Below are 22,711 nucleotides of genomic sequence, written 5' to 3'. Positions count from 1 at the left end.
CTCTCTCGCAAGTGGCTACGTCATTATATCTCTGATGCAAACAAGATTTTTACAACTTGCTCAAAGAACCTCGAGTGTAAAATGCGCAAAGGCTTTAGAGGCAAAAATGATATTAATATTTACAGTGAATAGGTGGTATTTGAGATTCATCACAGTTCAACTTTCCCAACCCCAGCGGCGCCAAGTTCCTATCCTGAAAGTGCATCACCCCAATCTACTTTCACCACGCATCCGGTTCCATTTAGTTGAATCCCTCGGGCCAGAACTCGGACAGCCACTCATAGGGGTCCTCGGGCTCGTACTGGTTGGTGACCTTGCCCTCAAAGTCGATGATGTGATCCCTTGTCTCGTTGTAGAGAGCATACTTCTCATCAGGTCCGTTGCCGATGTAGTAGGGCACAGTTTGGACATTGTTGCCAATCTCCTTGTCGACAATGCTAGTGACGTTGTCGATCTGGGAGTTCTTGAGGCGGAACTCATCGCCATAGTTAGGGTTGATCTAGAGCAGGCTTCAGCACATGACAATTCAGATGTCAGATGTCATAGGGTACTTACGATGCCCATTCTCAGGCCGTTCACTGCGACCACGTTCTGGATGGTGGCGTTTCGCTTGGCCTGGTTGAGGCAGTTGCCGCAGGACTGGTAGAAGGTGCCAAAGTTCTCGGCATAGAAGCCTGTAATGTTGTACTTGCCACCAAGTGAGTTGTCTTGGAAGATCTGTGACAGCAAATGTTAGCTTAAGTGCCCTGTCGTAGTTAAGACACCGACTGACCTTGTCTGTGGCACTTCGAGCTCCACCACCAATGACTCTGAGTTGTGTGTTGAGTCCCTTGGAGGTCAATGCATCTTCGCACACGTCCTCCCACCAAACTTGTAATTGTTAGTCGTTGGCCTGATATGGTTGATAATTACAACATACCGTTCTCCACCCAAGCATCACCCAGAGCATGGATACCCTCTGCCTGGTTCTTTCCGATGATGACGTTTCGGATGGTAGATCCTGGCATCAGGTTGAAGACGGTATCGGCGTCAGTGCCCTCAGCCTGCTCATTGCAGCTGCCTTCGGGACGCTCGTAGCGCTTCATCCCACCATCAAAGACCTCCCCAGGCATGATGTACTTGGCATTCTCGAAGACTACTGTCTCCTTTGCCACAGGGAACTTTGTGATGGGGAAAGGGAAGCGAGGAGGTGGCCGTTCGCCAAGGTCTCCCTGAGTAGCGTCACTGTCACCTTGACTGCCATCACCAGTCTTGGACTGACGTGGTGCAATAACGGCAGACTGCGCAAGGGCAGGGAGGAGAGACAAAAGCACGGAAGCCTTCATTGTGTAGATGGGCAGGAGGCTAGGGTTGGGTGTGACAACGCAGTAAAGAGTTGAAGGAAGAACAGTGAGTCAATACACAGTCTCTGAGAAGCTCTAGAGAGTCAATATGCCTTCCACAAGGTCACTTATATACTTGCTTGCCCCCAACATCGGTTAGAGCTTTCCCTGGTGCCCCCAACATGATTGCAGCTCACAAGTCCCTTGTCACCATCCTCCCGGCTGGCTGAATGTCAACAACTCTGCCATGCCAACAGATGCGATGGCCCGATGGCATGGATTCTCTGCTTGATGGCTTGCCTCTCGTCTATCGAATTCAGTCAAGTGCAAGTTGCCAGCGGCGCACAATTGATGACAGGTCGTTCAACCCCAGCCTACGGAAGAATTTGCCTTAAAGATTCCGTGAATCACTGGCTTAAGCTTAAAGTGAGATTTTCCCCGATCCTTGACAGACGAAAATCTCGTCTGGGGTCGACCAGGCTTAACTGGCTTCTCTCCACAGCCAAGGTGCTACGCCTTAACGTGAGCATTTTGCGGGGTTGGGGGAAGGCGGGGTCAACTTGAGATCTTTGCTGGGAAGGGCTCTTATTTGTGGGAAATTTGGGATAATATTTCCATCCAATCACCGCTCTTGTTTCGCCATGGAAGAAACAAGATGCTCTCGATCACCAGAACCGGATGATGACGATGGTATTTTTCATGGCCCCTTCATTTCAAAATTGTCAATAGATTGAGAAGCTATGCATTGTTGTAATCGATCCGGTGGTGCGTTGAAATCAGCCGCATTTGCTCTTGCGTCCGGCAGTTTGTGGCCAATAGCGCTTTCCTCAAACGAGAACCCCGTGATGAATAGAAATGGTTGATAAGGGTAAAAGACAACTAAGGAAGCATTTTATAAGCTCAATACGAAGTAATTTAAGCTTTTCAAGCTACACAACATCTCGCCCGAGTTATGCCACTCGCGAGTCCCTGCATTTTCGTTCCTGACATGCTAGCGACTCGGCTCCCGGCACCGCCAGCAGGGAGATCTCCAGCTAACGAACTATGCATAGTGTTATAGTTACCAGAACCTAATTAAGGGAGCAAATAAGAAGCTGTCATTGGTGGTAGCGGTCAGAGTCAAACCCTAAATATGGCACAGATGCAATCCCTTCTTCCGAAGTGTCTGACTTAACCTATAGCTAAATAGGGTCTTCAAAGTCGAGCAAATATCGGAGAAGGGACAGTAGAAATGTAGTTCAGTGACCTATAGATGCATTTATTCATGCCAGGTGTATACTAAATGCGATTGAGAATTAGGAGAACCCGCATACGGGGGTGAAAGCATCGAGTTTGAGATTACATCCACTCTTCAGCTAGGAGACGAAGTTGTCGATATTCAAAAACGTCATACTCTTGCCCACACTTGACACAATGATTTTCTAACCGGGGGGTCGTTTGCAGTATCTACCCTTAAGAGTAACTTGCGATAATCGTGACATCTACACAACTTGACCAGCTCGCCAATCTTTGCTCACATGTGTCTCGCTGTTCTGGGAAGACAAGGAATTCTCGCCAAAGACATCGCTTTTCGCACAACTTGACTACTTGAGAATCGTTGGCTCTAGCTCTTGGTCTACCAATTCTGTTGGTCAAAGATTCCAATGCATGCCACGCAACACTTGCAGAGCCTTATGCTTCATTGTACGAAAGCCGTGTTGCTTGCTCATATGTCCAGAACTCTCCCCGCGTCCCTAAGGAAAGCGAGCTACTTGAAATTGGAACTTCCATAGCTGGTGCGCTAAGCTGAACATGTGACGCCTCATTCATCGTGCGTGTCATCCTGCAGTGTTCATCCAGAGTGAAGTGGCTCGTATTTGAAGTAGATGACGGGCCTAGATAAGTGTCCGAGCTCCATGCGTGGTGAGCAAGTTTCCATATGCCACTTCAGTCACCCTTGAAACAACGAACAAGCGGGAAGCCCGGAATATATAAACTCGTACGAGGGAAAACTTTATTCCTCGTGTCAACTCAAAGCCCTCCTGGGATCAGATAACATCGTCGTATTCAACGCAGATTACGCCATCGCGTAGCCATTGTACGTAAGAATGCCACTTGTAGACCCCTGGCCGGGCCAAAGCGGTACGCTTGAATTCCGAAGGGGACCGTGATCCTTTACCATAGTACGGTAATATAGATCTTCGCTCCGGAGTCGCACCTGAGGAATCGACGGGTCCTAAATCCATCTATCACGGCCGCCGCTGGGTGTCTCGCTAGATTTTCCACCAACCGTTCGGTGGGTGACATACAAAACCCACCAATGACGGCACTTCCCAACTCCCAAAACGTCACATCCACATACCCTTGATCGTTTCTGTTTCACGTTCTTGGGAGAACCACTCTTTGTAACTTAACATCCCCCTTTCATTGTAGAAGTCAAAAAAACGTGAGCGAGGCTCCCGATGCGGCAGGTCTAGGCAATGCTCCGGGCTCCGTGGGCACGAATATGGATTAATTATTCATCTGGATTTGTATTCTCTGTGTGTTCTGTTGTCTATAAGAGTCGAGCTTGTCCGCCTCTTGATGTGATGTTTTTTCACTTCGCTAACCAACATTAAGCTTATTTCTTCCTTCCCCGGCTGGTCCACACTTGGCAACCCCTTATTTTCAACCTTATCTTCTTTCTCCAACTATCTGTCACCCAAGCCTTCCCATTTGTTCCCTCCTCCTCTCCCATCATGAAGCTGTCTTCTGTTTTCGCTACCCTTTTGGCGACCGTCGCCGTCGCCTCTCCCATTGAGTCGCGTGACGAGCTGATCAAGCGCCAGTCCAAGGAGGCCTGCAGCGTTGGTTACTGCACTCAGAACGGTGGTACTACTGGTGGTGCCGCTGGTGAGACCATCACTGTCAACTCTGTTGCCGCTCTTATTGAGGCTGCCAAGCGTGATGGCCCCCTCACCATCATTGTCTCTGGCAAGCTGTCGGGCTCTGACCGCGTCCGCCCTACGTCTGACAAGACCATCATCGGTGCTGCTGGAAGCTGTAAGTTCACTCAGAGTTCCTCCATATTTTGCGATTTCTAATCTTAAACAGCCCTCACCGGTGTCGGCATCTACGTCCGTCGCCAGAAGAACGTCATCCTGCGCAACCTGAAGATTGGCCAGGTTGATGCCAGCAACGGTGATGCTATTGGTATCGATGAGTCTACCAACGTCTGGGTCGACCACTGCGACCTCTCTGGCGACCTCAGCGGCGGAAAGGATGACCTCGATGGTCTTCTTGACATCTCCCACGGTGCTGACTGGGTGACTGTCTCCAACACCTACTTCCACGACCACGTAAGTCAACAAACAACTTGCATTAGACAGAAAGTATATACTGACGGTCATCACTATAGTGGAAGGGCTCTCTGATTGGTCACTCCGACAGCAACGCCTCGCAGGACCGAGGCAAGCTCCACATCACCTATGCCAACAACTACTGGAAGAACGTCAACAGCCGTCAGCCCCTCATCCGCTTCGCCACTGTCCACATTGTCAACAACTACTGGGACGGCATCATTCTCTCCGGTGTCAACACCCGCATGGGCGCTCAGGTCCTCGTCCAGAGCTCCGCCTTTGCCAACTCTGCCGAGCGCGCCATCTTCTTCGCCGACTCCAAGGAGACTGGTTACGCCGTTGTTGAGGATGTCAACCTTGGCGGCTCTGTCAACTCTGCCCCCAAGGGTACCCTGACCTCTGCTTCGCTGCCCTACAAGGTCAGCGCTCTCGGCTCCGCCAAGGTTGCTTCCACTATCCCTGGCACCGCTGGCCAGAAGCTGTAAGCAAGTCTTTGAAGGTACCTTGTGGCTCGACGGGGTGGATGTCAGGTGCGGTTTGTTATTCTCTAGTGGATATTCAGATGTAGCAGAACATAGTTTTTACAATATCAGTACATAGTTGGTTTCTCTTGAAAATACGGGTGTTCCCAAGAAACTCATGACCACTGATTCCCTGTGGACGTGGCCTTGGCCCACAGTACTCTATCCGCTTCTTAGGTGCTCTTAAGAGGTATTGCTTTTCATCTTTATGGGCACCCAATGGCTGCCATGGCTTAAAACCCCGCATGCTGTGTTCTTCCCTAGCTCGGGTTATTTAGCCACGTGTAGACCACTCTATAACCTCGGCTTTCTTACCTACCATTCGAGCGCTTCTCCCCCTGCCTTGGTCCCCCGAATCCGGGCGCGAATCGTTGACAGGCATTGGCTGGCTTAAACATTAGGTTCTGCCCGATATTCTGCTGCCCTAAACGATACGAACCCGATTTTGCGCACCAATGGCATTCAATTGCCGATCAGCGAAACTGCGGATCATGGAGGCATTTCCTGGGGCCTGTCATCGCGTGATCAAGGCAATGAGTGGGCAGGTCGGTGGCAGGGATCGGCGCTGCTACCCCAGAAGAGCGTCATTCGCGACGATCCGGTACGACCCTCGGAGGAAACCCCAGACTAGAGGTGCGCATGTTGGAATAGCTTCCATGCCAAGCTCGCAGACAGGAAGGTGTAACCTTAATAGGTGTAATAGTTGCAGTAGTGGTCAGTGTTAATGCCACGACGCCTTTTGTTACAGTCTGGGGTAAGAAGTTAACATAGCCAAATTATTATATAATGCTACGCTCTCTGCCGCTACAGATCTCGTAGGCTCTGCTCTGTGCTTCCTTCCTCACTTCTTTATTCCTGGGCCAAGAGACATGCACTTCGCCATGCAGTTCCTTCAACTTTTGCCGCTGGCATTCATCAGTTCGGTCTTGGCTGACGAAAGTAGCCTCGCCCAGATTGAGAGTGCCCTGTCCGCCCTTTCTGTCACAAATATTGAAGATGTCCGCGGCAATATCCACCTCCCAGCAGATTCGGATGGCTTCACTGTCACATGGAACAGCAGCAACACAGCAGTCATCAGCAATGACGGCGTGGTCAACCGTCAAGGAAGCGACACTTCAGTGACTCTTGTTGCTACCATCGAGTCCGGTGATGAAGTCCTTGAGCGAGAGTTCAAGGCATCTGTTCGACAGAAGACTAGCATCGGAGCTTTCGAAGGTTACGCCTTTTCATACTTCACGGGAAACTCTATTCAAGGCGAGAATATCTTCTTCGCTTCAAGCAACGGGAACAATGCCCTCGACTGGAAGGAACTTAATGGCGGCCAACCAGTCCTCAAGTCCACGCTCGGCACTAAAGGTCTACGAGATCCTTTCATCATTCGCTCTCCCGAGGGAGATACCTTCTACCTGATCGCCACCGACCTCTCTATCGGAAGTGGCACCTCCTGGGGAGCGGCAGTCCGACAAGGTAGTCTCTACCTCGAAGTGTGGGAGTCTCATGACTTGGTTAACTGGTCCGAACAACGCCATGTCAAGGTCTCGCCTGATAATGCTGGCAACACCTGGGCACCTGAGGCATTTTGGGATTCTGAACAACAAGCCTATGTCGTTTTCTGGGCGTCGTCACTGTACGGTGAAGATGACCCTAAGCATGAGGGGAGCTCCTATCACCGCATGCTATACTCTCTCACTCGCGACTTCGTTACCTTTTCGAAACCGGAGATCTGGCAGGATACTGGTGATTCTCGGATTGACACCACCGTCATCAAGTCCGGAAATACTCTCTACCGCTTCACCAAGGATGAAGGCGCTGTTACTGGATGCACGGATATCATCCAAGAAAAGTCCAACTCACTTCTTGCACCTGATGATGAATGGACGACCCAGGCCAGTTGCATTGGAGCTAAGGCTGGGCTCAAAGCCATCGAGGGCCCCACGGCATTCCGATCAAACCCAGGCGATGCCCATGGCGAAAAGTTCTACCTCTTTGTTGACGAGTACGGTGGTCGTGGTTATATCCCTCTTGAGACTGATGACATCGACAAACCGAACTGGAAGGTCTCGAGCAGCTACAAGCTTCCAACAAGCCCTCGACATGGCACAGTTATCCCTATCACTGCGAATGAGCACGAAGCGCTCGAGAGTGCTTTGGGCGCATAGTTGGGTTGTTCCTGATGTTGACTTGTAGTGGACTTCAACTTTGACATGATACCTATGCGAGAGAAATGGCATGAGGACTATGATGGACCGGCTAGAGTTAAGTAGTCTAGTAAGCTACGTTGGTGCAATATATCCTATAAGACACTTTTCGTTCCAAGTACTACTACCACATTCCTCATCTCTTTAGCATTGTCATTGTTGGTCAATGGCAATGCAAGTTAAAGTTCAAGCAGCGTGAGTAATATGATGTGGCGCGATTCTCGTAGGCCTCGGGACTAGAAAACAAAACAGCCCATGAAAAGTATGGCCGGAGCGTACGGATGCAATCTTTGCATTGCCTGTTGACCTTTTGAGCGTATGACGCATGTGATCACTCATTGCCGACAGACAGGCTATTACAAAGGTCATGACTAGGATCAACGGGCTTAAAACCTCAATATGGTCGATCCCGTCATACAGCCCCATTCGCAGTGTCACGATGTTACCAACCCCGCATATCCCTCATGAATTCGACTTACCCCGGGACTGGCTAAATGAATCTTTGCGGCTATACTCTATGGCATGATCGGCATATTCGGAATTTTATTCTATCCACCAATACCGGTTGCATTATGTTGAACTCCGTCGGCGCGTTCGGGTACCTTTCCGAAGTAGTTTGATGTTAAGTTTTGCCTCTAGTTCCATCATTTGTTACTATATAACCGGCAATTCCATATGAGCCTCAACTTCAAGGTTTGAATATCACTATCCCCTCTTACGGCTATGTGGCCACAATGAAGCTCCTCAATACACTTCTTACGGCACTGGGCGCGAGCCTATGCTGTGCTCGCACCCTACAGATTCGTGGTGGACGACCATTCGACGTCATCCAGAGTCCCCACGAGAGAGATGTGCTCCAAGATATCGTGACGTGGGATGAACACTCGTTGTTCATCAATGGAGAACGGGTCACTATATTCTCTGCTGAGATACACCCGTTCCGACTCCCCGTGCCAAGCTTGTACCTGGATCTGTTCCAGAAAGTCAAGGCAGCGGGATTCAACATGGTTTCGTTTTATGTTGACTGGGCCTTGCTTGAGGGAAAGCCGGGTGAATTTCGGTCTGAAGGCGTTTTGGCCATTGAGCCGTTCATCGATGCTGCAAAGGAGGCGGGTATCTTCCTCCTGGCTCGGCCTGGGCCATACATCAATGCTGAAGCATCTGGAGGCGGCTTTCCAGGCTGGCTGCAGAGGGTCAAGGGAACGCTCAGAACGAATGCTTCGGATTATCTGAGTGCTACCGACAAGTAGGTGAGACATTCGACCAACAAGAGTCTGGCTAACGCTGCTCAGCTACATGGAACACATTTGCTCCATTATTGCAAAAGCTCAAATCACCAACGGTGGGCCGGTCATCCTGTTCCAGCCCGAGAACGAGTATAGTGCCGGTGATGGTGTCCCCTTTCCCAGCCACGAGTACCTCAAATATGTGAACGACCAAGCCAGAAATGCCGGCATTGTGGTGCCTCTCATCAATAACGACGCATGGCAAGGTGGCACTGGCGCACCTGGGTCAGGGATCGGAGCAGTAGATATCTACGTGAGTTTATAGACTGACCGTTGTATTCATTTCTCTAACTTCCATAGGGACATGATGGTTATCCCGCAGGATTTGACTGTGTAAGTCATTGAGGACATGACTTTCTGGGCGTTGCTAACCTTCCAGGCCAACCCCCATACCTGGCCTAAGGACGGCCTTCCAACAACATGGCACGCAGAGCACATGCAAAAGAGTCCCAATACCCCATACTCTATCATCGAGGTACGATTAATGAGCCTCCGTATGGACATTTCTCACCATGAATAGTTTCAAGGAGGCGCGTTCGATCCTCCTGGAGGTGGAGGTTTTGAAAACTGCTACGTCCTCACCAACCACGAATTTGCTCGCGTATTTTACAAGAACAACCTTGCAGCGGGTGTTACAATCTTCAACATCTATATGGTAAGGCTTCTCTTCAAATTTTGAAATGATAGCTAATAGTGCAGACCTTTGGTGGTACCAACTGGGGAAATCTTGGTCATTGTGACGGCTACACATCCTACGACTACGGAGCAGTGAGTCTCATAAGCACCTACCTTGGGTAGATAATTTCTGACTCCTGAAAGGCAATCAAGGAGGATCGATCCATCGACCGGGAAAAGTACTCCGAGATCAAGCTCCAGGGCCAATTCTTGCGAGTCTCCCCAAGCTACGCGACCGCAACGCCAGGCAACCGTTCCACGTCTCGATTCACTGACAATGAGGATATTGCCGTTACTCCACTTACCACAGAGAAGGAAGGGTCTTTCTTTGTTGTGAGACATGCGGACTTTACGAGCACCGAGTCATCCTCCTACAAGCTCAAGTTGCCAACTTCGGCCGGAACTCTGGCGGTTCCCCAGTTGGGCGGTTCACTCTCACTGAACGGCAGAGACTCCAAGATTCATGTCGCTGATTATGCTGTTGGAGAGCACACAGTACTCTACTCGACAGCAGAGGTCTTGACTTGGAAGAAGTTTGGCGACAAGACGGTTCTCATACTCTACGGTGGCCCTGATGAGCTTCATGAGGTTGCTATCACAGGGAAATCGGCCTTCAAAGTAGTTGAGGGAAGTGGTGTCAAGTCTGATACCAAGAAGAATGCCAACATCCTTCAATGGAAGACATCTTCATCTCGACGGGTGGTTCAGCGGGATTCACTCTTCATTTACCTGCTAGGTACGTTTGCTTTGCTTAAACCATTGAGCGGGAAAGATAACTCTTGATAGACCGAAACTCGGCATACAAGTATTGGGTACCGGATTTGCCCGGAAAAGGCGATCGAGCTGCATATGGAACTTCGGTCATGAACCCTGACTCGGTCATCATCAACGGACCACAGCTGGTTCGATCAATCTCCATTCAGGGCTCCAAACTGTCTGTCCAGGCAGATTTCAATATCTCTTCCACGCCATTGGAGATTATCGGAGCTCCAAAGGGCGTTTCCAAGCTGGTCTTGAACGGCAAAGAGCTACGATATGAGAAGTCGAAGCTAGGAAACTGGATCGCCCAACGAGATGTCGAACTCCCCATCATCAAGGAATTGGATCTATCTTCGTTGGATTGGAACTACGTTGACTCTCTTCCTGAGATCAAGAAAGACTACAACGATGCAAAATGGACTGTGGCCGATAAGACTACCACCAACAACACGCGAGTTCCACTCCAGAACACGGTGTCTCTTTATGGTTCCGACTACGGATTCCACGCCGGTGCTCTCATATACAGAGGCCACTTCACTGCCGACGGCTCTGAAACACAGCTCAAGCTATGGACGCAAGGTGGGCGAGCTTTTGCCACTGCAGTGTGGCTCGATGACAAGTTCCTCGGCTCATTCACCGGCAATGGTGCCACCGGAAACTTCAACTCTACGTATGAGCTACCGAAACTTCAAAAGGGAAGGCGATATGTTGTAACAGTGGTCGTTGACAACACGGGGCTTAACGGAAACTGGACGCCTGGCTACGATGAACAAAAGAGTCCACGTGGTATTCTGGATTGGGCTCTCGTGTCCAAGAGCGGCCGTGAAACTCCAATCGCCAAGTGGAAGCTTACGGGCAACTTGGGGGGTGAAGACTACGTGGACATATTCCGCGGTCCTCTCAACGAGGGAGGTTTCTACTTTGAGCGCCAAGGCTATCACCTCCCATCACCGCCACTCAAACGCTTCAAGAAGGGGTCACCATTCAAGGGCATTGAAAAAGCTGGAGTTGCCTTTTACACAGCAAAACTTGGCTTGGATTATCCTTCCGGACAGTTTGACATTCCATTGTCATTCACGTTCAAGAACACGACAGATAGTGGGCCGTATCGTGCTCTCCTCTTTGTCAACGGCTTCCAGTTCGGTCGCTACGTGAGTAGCATCGGTCCGCAGACGGTGTTCCCTGTCCCAGAAGGAGTTCTCAACTATCAAGGGGACAACTGGATTGGGGTGTCTATTTGGGCACTCGAGGGCAAGGGTGCTAAGTTGCCTGGACTGCGGCTTACTGCTGGTGCTCCCGTGCAGACTGGCCGACAGCCTGTCAAGCTAGTTCAAGGGCCAAAGTATAGTCAACGTTCTGGAGCATATTGATCTTATATATGATAGATCACGCTTACTCTTCTTATTTTCGCCACGGCACGCAAGGAGGTTATGTCTGCTAGTTCTGCCTGCCTGTCTACCATAGTTCAATCGATAGGAGGCGAGCAGACTCCCCAGTTAAACCATGCACATTTTGAAGATTAAGTAAAGATATATTCTACTGTTACAAACATGAGTCCACGTTGAACTACCCATGAATTCACTCGCCTGCCTGAAATTGCCTTGTTCCCTTACCTGCCTATCCCTAATACTACCAGCCAAACGCTTGCTGCCTGAGTCAATACATCCATTAACGCACCCAGTGCAGAGGGAGCAAACCAGCACTTCTCGTTCCCCCTCGCCTTATTATGCAGGTATAGCCAACTCACAGTAACGCTTTGTCGGTGGCCAGTCACTTCATGCAACCTTCCAAGCCTCGCGCAATTCTAACATACACCTCGTAGGCCAGTGATGCTAGCCATGCCTATCCACCCAACCACCTCGGTCTAACTAACCGACCATAGACAAGTCAAACCCACACACCATATTCTTACTCGTTGGGTACTGTACGTGCTGCGGTAGACTACCTGCTTATCCACTCAATGCTATCGTGGATCATGGGATTGGGTGAATTGGCAGGCGCACATCTCACCTGAGAATGGGATGATCAACGTCGCTATGCTCTGGTTTCACCTCTCAATGTCGTTACGTTTATATATCCCCGATAACAGAAAGGGCCCTACGGATCACTTCTTGTCGCTTCCTAACGCAGTTTCAACACAAGACGTCTCTAGCTCTACACGAAACCTCAAGGACACTTACAAGCCCATTCTTCCGGCCCATCACTACTACTCGATACTCGAACATGGACTCCCTCGAAATTCATCATGCAAAATTTGGTGAACTAGGACCGAATACAAGGATGGCTCAGCCACTGCAACCAGGAACACAGTTGCAAAAGATCTGAGCACTCAGGTGTGGCGGAAGGTTTCAGATTCATTGATGTGGAGAATCGATGCGTTACATCTGAATTCGGACAGGACCCAAAATTCGGAGTCAATATCAAGTTTGTTGCCTTCAGTTACGTTTGGGGGGAAAGCAGCGTCTCACAAGACAATGCACTACTGAAGTCCAACAGGTCCGAGATTGAAGCAGCTGGTGGCCTGAAGGAAGGGAAGGTACCGCAAGCTATTGAGGATGCAATCACGATATGCAAGCAGTTGAAGCAGCGCTACCTATGGGTAGACCGATTCTGCATCATCCAGAATAACGAAGATGGAGGAGAGAAACAGCGGCAGATCGATGCAATGGGCGACTTCTATTCTTCAGCCGAATTCACAATCATTCATGCAAGTGGGGAAAGTTTGCAGTGCCCGATCCTAGGCGTTTCTAGGGAAGGCAATGTCCTTCAATTTAAGTCAGTAATTGCAGGCCTGGAGTTTACGAACGCATACCCTGACCCTGGAGCTTTTTTGAAAAGGTCCAAATGGGACACACGGGGCTGGACATACCAAGAAGTCATCCTCTCCCCAAGGAAGCTGGCCTTCACGTCTTTCAAAATTTGGTTCGAATGCAATGATCCAGACGACCCATTTCGACGAGAGTACCAGTATTCGACTCGGAGCGAGGACCAGTATAGCAGATATGGAAAAGTGGCGCCATTTCGAGTCAATCTCTTCCCCAAACGAGAGGTATGTGATTTGTCCACCACCTGGAGTCATACACAGCCCGATCTCTCACAAACCAATCGGACATCTTGAACGCATTTACGGGCATTTTGGCGTCAGTCTATAAAGATAAAAGGAGTTTTCATGGACTGCCAGAGGCCGATTTTGACCAAGCCCTGCTTTGGTACTGTGAGAACGATGACAGACCGACACGATGCGGCGAAGATTGCCCCTCATGGTCATGGACCTCAGTTAGTGAGAGAGTCACTGCTCCAGTGGGCACGAACAGCCAGGGATCCATAGGCACCCTCGTCTGGTGGGCTTATCGAGATCCGGATGCGGTCCTCACGGATCTGAGGCCATGCAACAGTCTTCAGCCAAGACCAGTGCCAACTGTTAGGCCGATTTATCGACGGAGTTTTCCGTACGGGAAAGAGGAGCTGGAGCGGGTGCCGGACTATAGTCCTCAAATCCACCTCCTCTTTGAATGGTGGAAAGGCTGCATTGAGGCCCCCGTTCCGGACGATCTGGAGTATCAACTTAGGAATTATTCCCGAGAGTGCTATTCAGGCATTGCAGGCCGGTGGCCAACTCTCGAGGAAGTCTGGGACGATATCAGAAGTGCCCGAAATGCCGGACCAGAAGCGGTCATAGATCTCAGCATGGATCTCAGAAAAGAAGACCAGCCGCTGATTGACAAGCTACCAAGCCGTGCCCTGTTGACTCGCGCACAGACGGCTCTATTCGCGGTGTCAAGATGCCAGGGCGACTCTTGGTATCAGAGTCTATGCGTCGTGGATGCAAATGGCAAGCGTGTAGGAATGATTGAGGGTGGGGATGGGAGCGTGACTCGTCCCACCCTCACCGAATCAAATTCATCACAGGACTTATGTGAGTTTATGGCCATCTCTTTGTCACAGAACCGTGCCAAGCCTGGCAGCCGCACGGCTTTTCCCGTCTTTGATGATAACTGCAGGTTATATTCCATGCGTAGTCGGCTGTTCCCGAGCAGGAACAAGGAGGACGATGAACAGCCGGTGGTGAAAGTCCTGCTTATCAGTCGCACGGAAGAGCCATGGCTTGCACATCGAATTAGTGTTGGTTGGGTCTACCTTGCAGATTGGTGCAAGGCGCAGCGTGAGTTTAAAACGATTGCTTTAGAGCAATGAAGTAAGAGTGGCTTTTTCTTTTATTTGTATATACCAATATTGAAAACATTAACCTTATTAATATTAAACCATAAACCAGTATTATTATATTGCTGACAAAGTCATCTTGGCACCCTGACGCAAAACTTGGAAACTATGGACGCGTGAAGCAGCTACTTTCTATCCTCTCCTTAAAAACTGCTCCAACACTGCTTTACAGCCCATCAGGGTAGCTCAGGGGCCAAAGTATAGCTAACGGTCTAGGGATAATGGCTGGTGATCATCTTTACGCTCCAACGAATGAAGAGTTTCTGTTTGTCCGCCCGTCCCGACATCAGAACCATACCCAAGGAAGGGCTCGGCCAACGCGTTGAATCATGTAAACTCAAAAGCCAGGCCAATCGGGGTCACCGGTGATAATTACCATGTATAAACCTCAACAAGGAAATGCCAATACCGCCATCGGCTGAAAGTTGCCGTGATGATCCACATTGCGTAAGCTCGTCAGCTTGGCGGTTGCCCCTGGCTTGGTATGTCACCGAGGCAAAAAACAGGTTCAACGGAGGATTTAAAACGTCGAAAGAACACGGAAAGAACCGAGAGTGACTCCTAGCTCAAGCCTTGATCTAAATAAAGCATCAACGTGAGTTGAGGCTGTCTTTGTTTGGTTGGCTCGTCTCGCTCGGTTGTGACGGCTCACCGGGGGTGGGGTTGGTCCACGACGCTGTCTCCCAGCCAGCGCGAGGCGATCAGCAGACATTCATATGCAGACAATTTCTTGCATTCGTCGTCTCCTTTTTCGTCTCTGTTTCCGCAACCTTGTCCATTTCTCTGCGCCCGTGAAGCCTTTCGACGCGTGTCTCCACGCTCGCTAGAACACATGCCCCAGTCCAGGTGACGAAAGAGGTGCCAGGCAGGTTCACCACCACCTTCTTTGCCAAGGGATGCATACTGACTCTAGAATCCAGGCCGTTTACCCTGCAGGGCCATCATGAAGATGATGAAAGAATCCATTGACGCTGCCGATCCAAGCAACGAGCCATCACAAGATGAATCAGATCCTGAGTTCAGTCTTGCTGGGCCCAAAAGCCTTGTCGCTGTCAAGAAAGGGACGCGATGGACACAATGCGACAGCCCTCGACTCAGGAACAACTTGCTTGGAGCTGTGGGATTCCTCGAGCTCGCCAACGCTGGCGACTTTGCTGCCAATGTTTGGAACGATACTCCGGTGCCAATCCATGCTGTGGTACTCATGGCAATAGGGGGATTTACAGCCCTGGTGTTCTCGGTCTTTGCGTTTATAGACTCCAGGAGGGCCTGGGCCAATATCTCGTTTCTTCGCAGCCAGCGCAAGTTACTGGAGGAAGAAAAGGCTCATCGAATTACTGATTCACGGCCAACCCAAGAGATTGACGTCCTACTCGAAATCACCATCCGCGAGCTTCGAATCGAAATCATCAACCGATGGGCAATGGACGTCTTGTTGGGAGGGGGTGCAGTGCTCATAGGGACTGGCACATTCATGGCCATCGGCGGTGCAAATCGTCGCGTGTGGCTGGCCAGCAACATCCTCTCCGGATATCTCGGAAACGCGCCCATCGCTGCCTTCGGTTTAATCAGTGCGACATGGGCTGTCATCGTATGGAAAAAGATGAGGCATCATCGTCTAGCAGCTGAGAAAGCATTGAAAGGCGCGCCCGCGTTGCCCCTCATTAAGCGACGTTGTTTCAACCTCCAACTATTCTACGTGGTCAACGGCATTGCTACTATCCTCGGAGGAGTTGGATCCATGTTGACGGCGGAAAGATGGTGGGGCTACGTGATCCTCATCCCCGTCATCATGTCTTCGCTGTTCTGCAACGTCTGGTGGCGCAAGAGAGTTGGTTATGATCGTCCATGGATTGCCGACCCTGCACCCATGAACACCAACGGCCTCGTTCACGCACTGGAATCCACGGCGCAAATCCGACGAGCTTTCCAGAATGGTCCTGGCACGATTCTCCCTCGGATTGTTGGCGGGTTGCCTAGTCCTGCTTTCCCCGAAGTCCTGGATTTCATGGTGAAGCACGATCTTTTTGAGAAGTTCTGTCTTTACCTCATCAACAATATGCATGTGGCACACGTACTAGGCCTTCAAAAATCTACCCGAGTAGAACTCGACGTATCTCGCATTTTAGAGATACCAGACATCCACCATCCTCAGCTGGTGGGACTGGCAGAGGAGTTTCTTCGAGACGAGGGGGCGAGGCATTTTCAGACGAGGGAAAGGTTCATGATCGAGATCTTGGGGACGCATTTGATCTTGACTGAGAAAGACCAAGAGACACAGGTTGAAAAATAGATAGCAAGCTATTTGTATTTCAACAATGAGGAGCCAAGTGCCATCACCATCAACGAAGATGCTCATGTGATTGTTGTGCGTCCCTACCTACCTAACCTACAGTATCCCGCCGCCAGTGCCGAACTGGTTCCAGCCAATCGGAATGAGAATGACGTCATGTAGTGGATCTCCAAAGCAGAGCCGAGTTGAGAGGACAGAGCATGGAAGAGCCATGATGGCCTTGGATGAATTGAAGCATGACTTCGTGAGACTGCAAATGATATGCGGCGTTTTTGCAATCGCCCTAACAGCCGTTAACCCCATTTACATCCCTTCCGAAAAGCGAAACCACGGAGCAGCTTCTTCTCAACGCCGATACTGGCCAGCCAATCACAGCCTCGATATTGTGACATTCTCAAATGCCGATGGCTCAAGCCGCTTCCGTTCCGTTAGTGTGGGGTTCCTCGGAGTGGCGTTCGGGGTCCCCATGTCCGCTGCTCCGTGGATGCAGGTAAATCTGGGGTACTTGCTCACAAGATGCGGGCATATATATACGATCTGGAACGTTCAATCTTCCTACTCTCCAATACCAGTTACGAAAAGAGCCAGAGTCACGATAAAGCAAGCAACCCGGGACAATGGCTTTGATCAACCTCCTTATTTCGCCTTGGGCGCCTGTGGCCCTCATAGTCTTATTCGTTGGCTACTATCTTGTTCCCTATTTTGGGACGAATCGAGGCCTTCGAGGAATTCCCTCTCCGTTCCCCGCGCAGTTCAGCAACCTCTGGTTAATGTCAACATGCCGACGTGGTAAACGATTCGAGGTCGTCGACAAGGTTCACCAGAAACTGGGCCCTGTTGTTCGCATTGCCCCCAACCATGTCAGCATTGCGGATGCAGATGCCATCAATGTCATCTATGGTCACGGAAATGGTTTCCTCAAGTCGTAAGTCGATAAGCGACTTCTTTCTCGTCCATGCGCTAACTGTTCAGGGACTTCTATGACCCATTCGTCTCCATTCGTCGTGGCCTTTTCAACACACGAAGCAGGGCTGAGCACTCTCGAAAGAGAAAGATCGTGTCTCACACCTTTGCCCCGAAGTCTGTTCTTGAGTTTGAGCCCTATATCCACCAGAACCTCGACCTCTTTGTTAAGCAGTGGGACCGTGCCTCCAGCAACCCCGAAGCTGATGGCGCTGGACGGCTGGATTGCCTCTCCTGGTGTGAGTTAAAAAGACTGGAAGGATATTGAATTTATTCGCGACTAACAAATCTTAGTCAACTATCTCGCTTTCGACGTCATTGCTGATCTCGCATTTGGCAAGCCATTCGGTAAGTCTGTCAGAACCGGCGTCTCAAGTGCCAGACTAATGAAACGCAGGTATGCTCGCTTCTGGAGCTGATATTGCCGAGGTCAAGGCAAGCCCTACAAGCCCAGCTATCTACGCTCCCGCTGTGGAAATCATGAACCGACGAGGAGAGGTCTCTGCCACCCTAGGTTGCATGCCCTGGCTCAAGCCGTACGCCAAGTGGCTCCCCGATCCATTCTTCAGCCAGGGACTCCAGGCCGTCGAGAATCTTGCTGGTATCGCAATTGCCCGTGTTAGCGAGAGACTGGAGCGAGGCGCAGACACGACCCGAAAGGACCTGCTGGCACGACTCATGCAAGGCCGAGATGAGAAGGGAGAGCCGCTTGGGCGAGACGAACTCACAGCCGAAGCGCTTACTCAACTTATTGCCGGAAGCGATACGACGTCCAACTCCTCTTGCGCCCTTCTCTATCACGTTGTGAAGACACCCGGAGTCTTGCAGAAGCTGCAAAAGGAGATCGATGAGGCCACATCCGATGAAGGAGTTATCCCGAGCTACGAATCTGTCAAGCACTTGCCTTATCTCGGCATGTGTATCAACGAGACCCTGCGACATCACTCACCATCTGGAATCGGCCTGCCTCGAGAGATTCCCGCCAACTCCAAGGGTGTTACCCTCCACGGTCGCTACTTTGGCCCAGGAACAGTTCTCAGTGTTCCCACCTACACTGTTCACCACTCAACGGAGATCTGGGGGCCTGATGCGGAGGAGTTTAAGCCCGAGAGATGGGAGAACATCACCGATAAGCAGAAGATTGCCTTTATCCCCTTCAGCCATGGTCCTCGCTCTTGTGTGGGAAGGAACCTGGCTGAGATGCAGATGAGGTTGATTGCTGCCACGTGGATCAAGAGATACAACATCTTCCTGCGACAAGAAAAGATGGAGACACGCGAAGGTTTCTTGCGGAAGCCTCTGGGAGTTGAGATCGGAGTGTCTCGACGATAGGGTATCGTCTGAGGGCTGAAAGCATTTATGAGAATGCCTATTTCATCGTGAGGGAAATGGCGCATTGGTGTAGTGATTGATTGAGGACGGAAAAATCTCAATCATAGGTGGGGGTTGGATCATGCATAAGATGACAGACATCGCAGAGGCCGGTCATAAGCGGTCATGCAAGAATGTATCTAACTAGTTCAAGATTTTATGGAAGATTTGATAAAGATTTGAAGTTCCTCTAGTGTTACATATGCCGTTCAAACATATTTCCCGTGTCTTCGCATTACGGAGAATACTCTGACCTCAAAGAAGTCAGGCAAGTGAACTGAATAGCGAGTCTGCTGCGGTAGGCAGCAGAGAGGCTAAAAAAAAAGGCCACTATGTTAGCATTGGGATATGATGCTATGATGTGTTGATAATGTGTTCTTTAGTATAGTTGAAGCCCGGCCCTTGATGGGTTAACTGAGCCAGAAGACCGTGAACCGAATAGCGAATTCAAGAGCCTTGGAGGTTAATGATACACACCGTAAGATGGGATTGAGTTATGAGGAGTATTAAATAGAATGCGACTGTTGAACAAGGGCGAACAGAAAGTGTTTTGAATGCCAGTGAGTTCCTGGAAAATAAATGAAGACATGGATTCGAGATATCATTCATGGGCGTACTCAAGTGCACTTCTTCTAATTAATAACAGGGGTTGCCGAAAATACTACAATATTCCTAGACCCGGGCTGCGGTGGGCTTCGCGAGGCCAGGGGTTTAGGATATTCTCACTACGACTCTTCCAGTTATATCCTGCCGCTTGAGACCCTCCAAAACTGTCCCCACCTGATCAAAACCAACTACAGTAACCTTTGGCAAGATCTTTTTGGCAGAGGCGTGTTGAAGGAGCTCCACCATTTGATCCTCCGTCCCTACCGCCACACCAGTGACGGTAAGTCCTTCATGTATTGTTAGCAAACGAGCTAAATCTGGGCTTTGTGATGGAGGATTGAGTGTACTTACCACGAGCTGACAGTAGAGATGCACCGATGGGAACGTGAAAGTCGTTCCGCGGGAGGCCAACAGTAACGATGAGTCCCAGGTTCCGCACCAAACTGGGAGCCATGGTAAAGGCTTGCTCTGAACCCGAGACCACCACGACAGCTGCTGCTCCCTCTCCAGTAAGTTCCTTGACTCTCTCCTCGACATTCTCTTCGACAAAGTCAAGAAACTCGTGAGCACCGCTTTCGAGACTCAATTCGCGCTTGGCTTTGCCGGAATCGACTGCGATGACTCGGAATCCTCTCAATCTGCTCGCGATCTGAACACCTAGATGACCGAGTCCACCCCCCGAGCCAGATATGACCACCCAATCGTTCTCGGCCAGGCACGCATCAAGCTTTGATATAGCCCCAGCCATGGTGAGACCTGCACAGAGAAGCGGTGCCGCGACTTCTCCAGGCAGGTCGTCGGGAATTTCCGTAACATACCTGGCATCGGCTATCATGTATTGCTGCAATGTTCCCGGGACATGACGGCCCGTGTTGACCTGCTTCGGACAGTTGTTTGGGAAGCCTCTCTTGCAGGCATTACAAAGCCCGCAAGCGCTGTAGAGCCATTTAATCCCCACCCTTTTATTCATCATGGCGGCGTCAACTTGGTCGCCGACCTTGACGACGGTTCCCACTCCCTCATGTCCTACAACAGGATTGTAGGATCCCCACCCAGACAAGGCTCGAATCTCGGATCCACTGTCACATCTGTTAACGAACGTTTCTCCCAGAGGGCTGTATAGACCAGTAATTGTTACCAGACACCAGTAAAAGAGAGTTTGACAAGAATCTCGTGGCGACCGGGAACTCCGACCGGCACATCTGACCGAATACGAATTTGCGCATTCTCTCCAGGGTTCTCAATCAACGCCGCCTTTTGAACTTGGGGAATGGGCGAATCCATTGTGACAGAATATTGGACCAGACAAAGTCGACAAGGTTGAGATGTAGCTGGGGAAAGGCTTGAGAGAGTTCACTCCCAGTTCATAGGCTGCTGACGGCTGTTGAATGTTCATCCTCTTGAATAGGCTTAGGTTCCGAGGGTCGTGCCGATCGACTTGCCGAGTCATCTACCGACCGAGATGCAGCGCACGTACCGAAATAGCAACCTGATGCGCCCATTCAGGTTAGATACTACCAAAGGCCACAGGCGAAGTTGTTTTAAGTATCTGCGATTTCCCCTTCTAAAGTCGAGTATTTTTGTTTAGATATGAGTGAGTTCTGGAAAAACATCTCGCCATCCATGCCGTGCATGTCTCTTATGATTCCTCGACACAAAAGTCTCACCGCTTTCGGAACAAACTCAGTGACTGTTATGCAGGCAGACAGATAAAAGGGAATGTTTTTGCTTGTGTCTTGTCTTCATACCCTCGAACCCTCACTTCAGGTCATGCCGTATAGTTCTTCACGTTGTAACCTGGGGTGATGACTATTCTTCATCTCCATTTCTACTCCTAGGCATGACCGCTGACCTGTTTGGGCTGATATAGCTCCTCAAGATAGGTCACTTCTTCAGGGCTCAACTCCTTTCCTCTTGCACCAATGGCCTGCTCGATCCTCTCAACGCTACTGAAACCAATAATGGGGCTAGTCACCCGCTTGCCGATCCAAGCCAGAGCAACATGAGCCATTGCCCAGTCATGCTTCTCGGCCAACTCGACGACCCGCCCAACAATCTTTTGGTCTACTTCAGAGAGCTCGCCTGAGCTTTGCTTCTCCCCCTTGCTCCTCTCTGTGGTGCCAAACTGTGCAGGTAGTCGGGCTAGATGGCCTCTGCAGAGTGGCGCCCAGGGAATTATGCCGACGCCAGTGTCGTTGCAGAAACGGTTCATCTCACGCTCCTCTTCGCGGTAGAGAAGGTTATAATGGTTTTGCATGCTGACGAACTGAGTCCAGCCGTTCTTCTCGGCCACGAACTGCATCCTCGCAAACTGGGTGGCCCACATGCTGCTCGCACCGATATAACGCACCTTTCCGGACTGGACGAGATCATGCAGGGCTTTCATCGTCTCCTCAATCGGGGTTCTCTCATCGAAACGGTGAATCTGGAGAAGATCGATATATTCGGTGTCGAGTCGTTTCAAGGAGGCCTCGACCTGGTTGAAGATGGCAGCCCTGGACAAGCCAAACTGGTTTTGGTAGTCTTTGGAAGCATCGAACTCGGATCTATACACAAAGTTGCGCGCCTCTGCCGTCATGTCAGTATCAAGTGCTGAATACAGAGAATTGGCGGGCCTGGAATGTTACCTGGCTCCTCTCCGACAGCCCAACGACATTTGGTCAAGATGATGACCTTGGATCGCGGTATCTGGAACTTCTTCAAAGCTTTTCCGACAATCTCTTCCGATGCACCATTGCTGTAGACATTGGCCGTGTCCCACGTGTTGAGTCCACGATCATACGCAGCCTTCAGAAGAGCCAACGCCTGCGACGCATTTGGTTAGCCAGGGCAAGTGACGGGAGGTATTGAACAGCTTACCTCGTCCTCCCCAATCACCCAAGGAAGGGTTCTCTTATCACCAAAACTCATGCATCCAAAGATGGGGACCGAGATTCGGAGACCGGATTTACCGAGCTGGCGGTACTCGCATTTGGACGCCTCGAGAGACTCCTTGAGTCGAGGCGGGAGGTTCCGGGAGGCCATCGTGAGAATGGAAGCCAATTAGCGATCGTAGAAAAGATACAGGAAAGAGAGAAATCACTCTTGGAGGAGAAATGGCGGCTCAATGCATGATATCATCTCGATACCCTCATGCTCGGTTGCATCAGCCGCGGGGAACATGACGCGACTGGTGGAAT

General features: G+C 50.5%; 8 protein-coding genes across 8 annotated transcripts; 5 read left to right on the top strand and 3 right to left on the bottom strand.

Annotated features, from left to right (window-relative positions):
• Positions 1-241: 241 nt before the first annotated feature.
• NCS57_00340300 (Pectate lyase) lies at positions 242-1,325 on the bottom strand (the record flags this gene model as incomplete). The annotated part of the gene is made up of 4 exons (XM_053053400.1): positions 242-499; positions 556-717; positions 773-870; positions 920-1,325. 4 exons carry the CDS (start codon positions 1,323-1,325, stop codon positions 242-244), a joined length of 924 nt encoding a protein of 307 aa, XP_052915560.1.
• Positions 1,326-4,039: 2,714 nt separating this feature from the next.
• NCS57_00340200 (Polysaccharide lyase family 1) lies at positions 4,040-5,124 on the top strand (the record flags this gene model as incomplete). The annotated part of the gene is made up of 3 exons (XM_053053399.1): positions 4,040-4,343; positions 4,395-4,639; positions 4,699-5,124. 3 exons carry the CDS (start codon positions 4,040-4,042, stop codon positions 5,122-5,124), a joined length of 975 nt encoding a protein of 324 aa, XP_052915559.1.
• Positions 5,125-6,041: 917 nt separating this feature from the next.
• Positions 6,042-7,319, top strand: NCS57_00340100 (uncharacterized protein; the record flags this gene model as incomplete). Its single annotated transcript, XM_053053398.1, has 1 exon — positions 6,042-7,319. One exon carries the CDS (start codon positions 6,042-6,044, stop codon positions 7,317-7,319), a length of 1,278 nt encoding a protein of 425 aa, XP_052915558.1.
• A 773-nt stretch (positions 7,320-8,092) lies between these two features.
• Positions 8,093-11,448, top strand: NCS57_00340000 (Beta-galactosidase; the record flags this gene model as incomplete). The annotated part of the gene is made up of 8 exons (XM_053053397.1): positions 8,093-8,604; positions 8,651-8,897; positions 8,945-8,977; positions 9,024-9,119; positions 9,165-9,299; positions 9,344-9,412; positions 9,464-10,055; positions 10,106-11,448. 8 exons carry the CDS (start codon positions 8,093-8,095, stop codon positions 11,446-11,448), a joined length of 3,027 nt encoding a protein of 1,008 aa, XP_052915557.1.
• A 3,794-nt stretch (positions 11,449-15,242) lies between these two features.
• NCS57_00339900 (uncharacterized protein) lies at positions 15,243-16,592 on the top strand (the record flags this gene model as incomplete). Its single annotated transcript, XM_053053396.1, has 1 exon — positions 15,243-16,592. The coding sequence occupies one exon, from the start codon at positions 15,243-15,245 to the stop codon at positions 16,590-16,592; it is 1,350 nt and encodes a 449-aa protein (XP_052915556.1).
• A 617-nt stretch (positions 16,593-17,209) lies between these two features.
• On the top strand, positions 17,210-18,887 carry NCS57_00339800 (uncharacterized protein; the record flags this gene model as incomplete). Its single annotated transcript, XM_053053395.1, has 4 exons — positions 17,210-17,517; positions 17,565-17,794; positions 17,850-17,903; positions 17,953-18,887. 4 exons carry the CDS (start codon positions 17,210-17,212, stop codon positions 18,885-18,887), a joined length of 1,527 nt encoding a protein of 508 aa, XP_052915555.1.
• Positions 18,888-19,637: 750 nt separating this feature from the next.
• NCS57_00339700 (PKS-ER domain-containing protein) lies at positions 19,638-20,816 on the bottom strand (the record flags this gene model as incomplete). The annotated part of the gene is made up of 3 exons (XM_053053394.1): positions 19,638-19,819; positions 19,884-20,611; positions 20,671-20,816. 3 exons carry the CDS (start codon positions 20,814-20,816, stop codon positions 19,638-19,640), a joined length of 1,056 nt encoding a protein of 351 aa, XP_052915554.1.
• Positions 20,817-21,366: 550 nt separating this feature from the next.
• Positions 21,367-22,556, bottom strand: NCS57_00339600 (Aldo-ket-red domain-containing protein; the record flags this gene model as incomplete). The annotated part of the gene is made up of 3 exons (XM_053053393.1): positions 21,367-22,100; positions 22,160-22,337; positions 22,392-22,556. 3 exons carry the CDS (start codon positions 22,554-22,556, stop codon positions 21,367-21,369), a joined length of 1,077 nt encoding a protein of 358 aa, XP_052915553.1.
• Between the last annotated feature and the right edge of the window lie 155 nt (positions 22,557-22,711).

This window comes from Fusarium keratoplasticum, chromosome 3, assembly GCF_025433545.1.
Source record: "Fusarium keratoplasticum isolate Fu6.1 chromosome 3, whole genome shotgun sequence".
Classification (NCBI taxonomy): Eukaryota; Fungi; Ascomycota; class Sordariomycetes; order Hypocreales; family Nectriaceae; genus Fusarium; species Fusarium keratoplasticum.
This window is presented reverse-complemented; position numbering and strand designations above follow the sequence as displayed.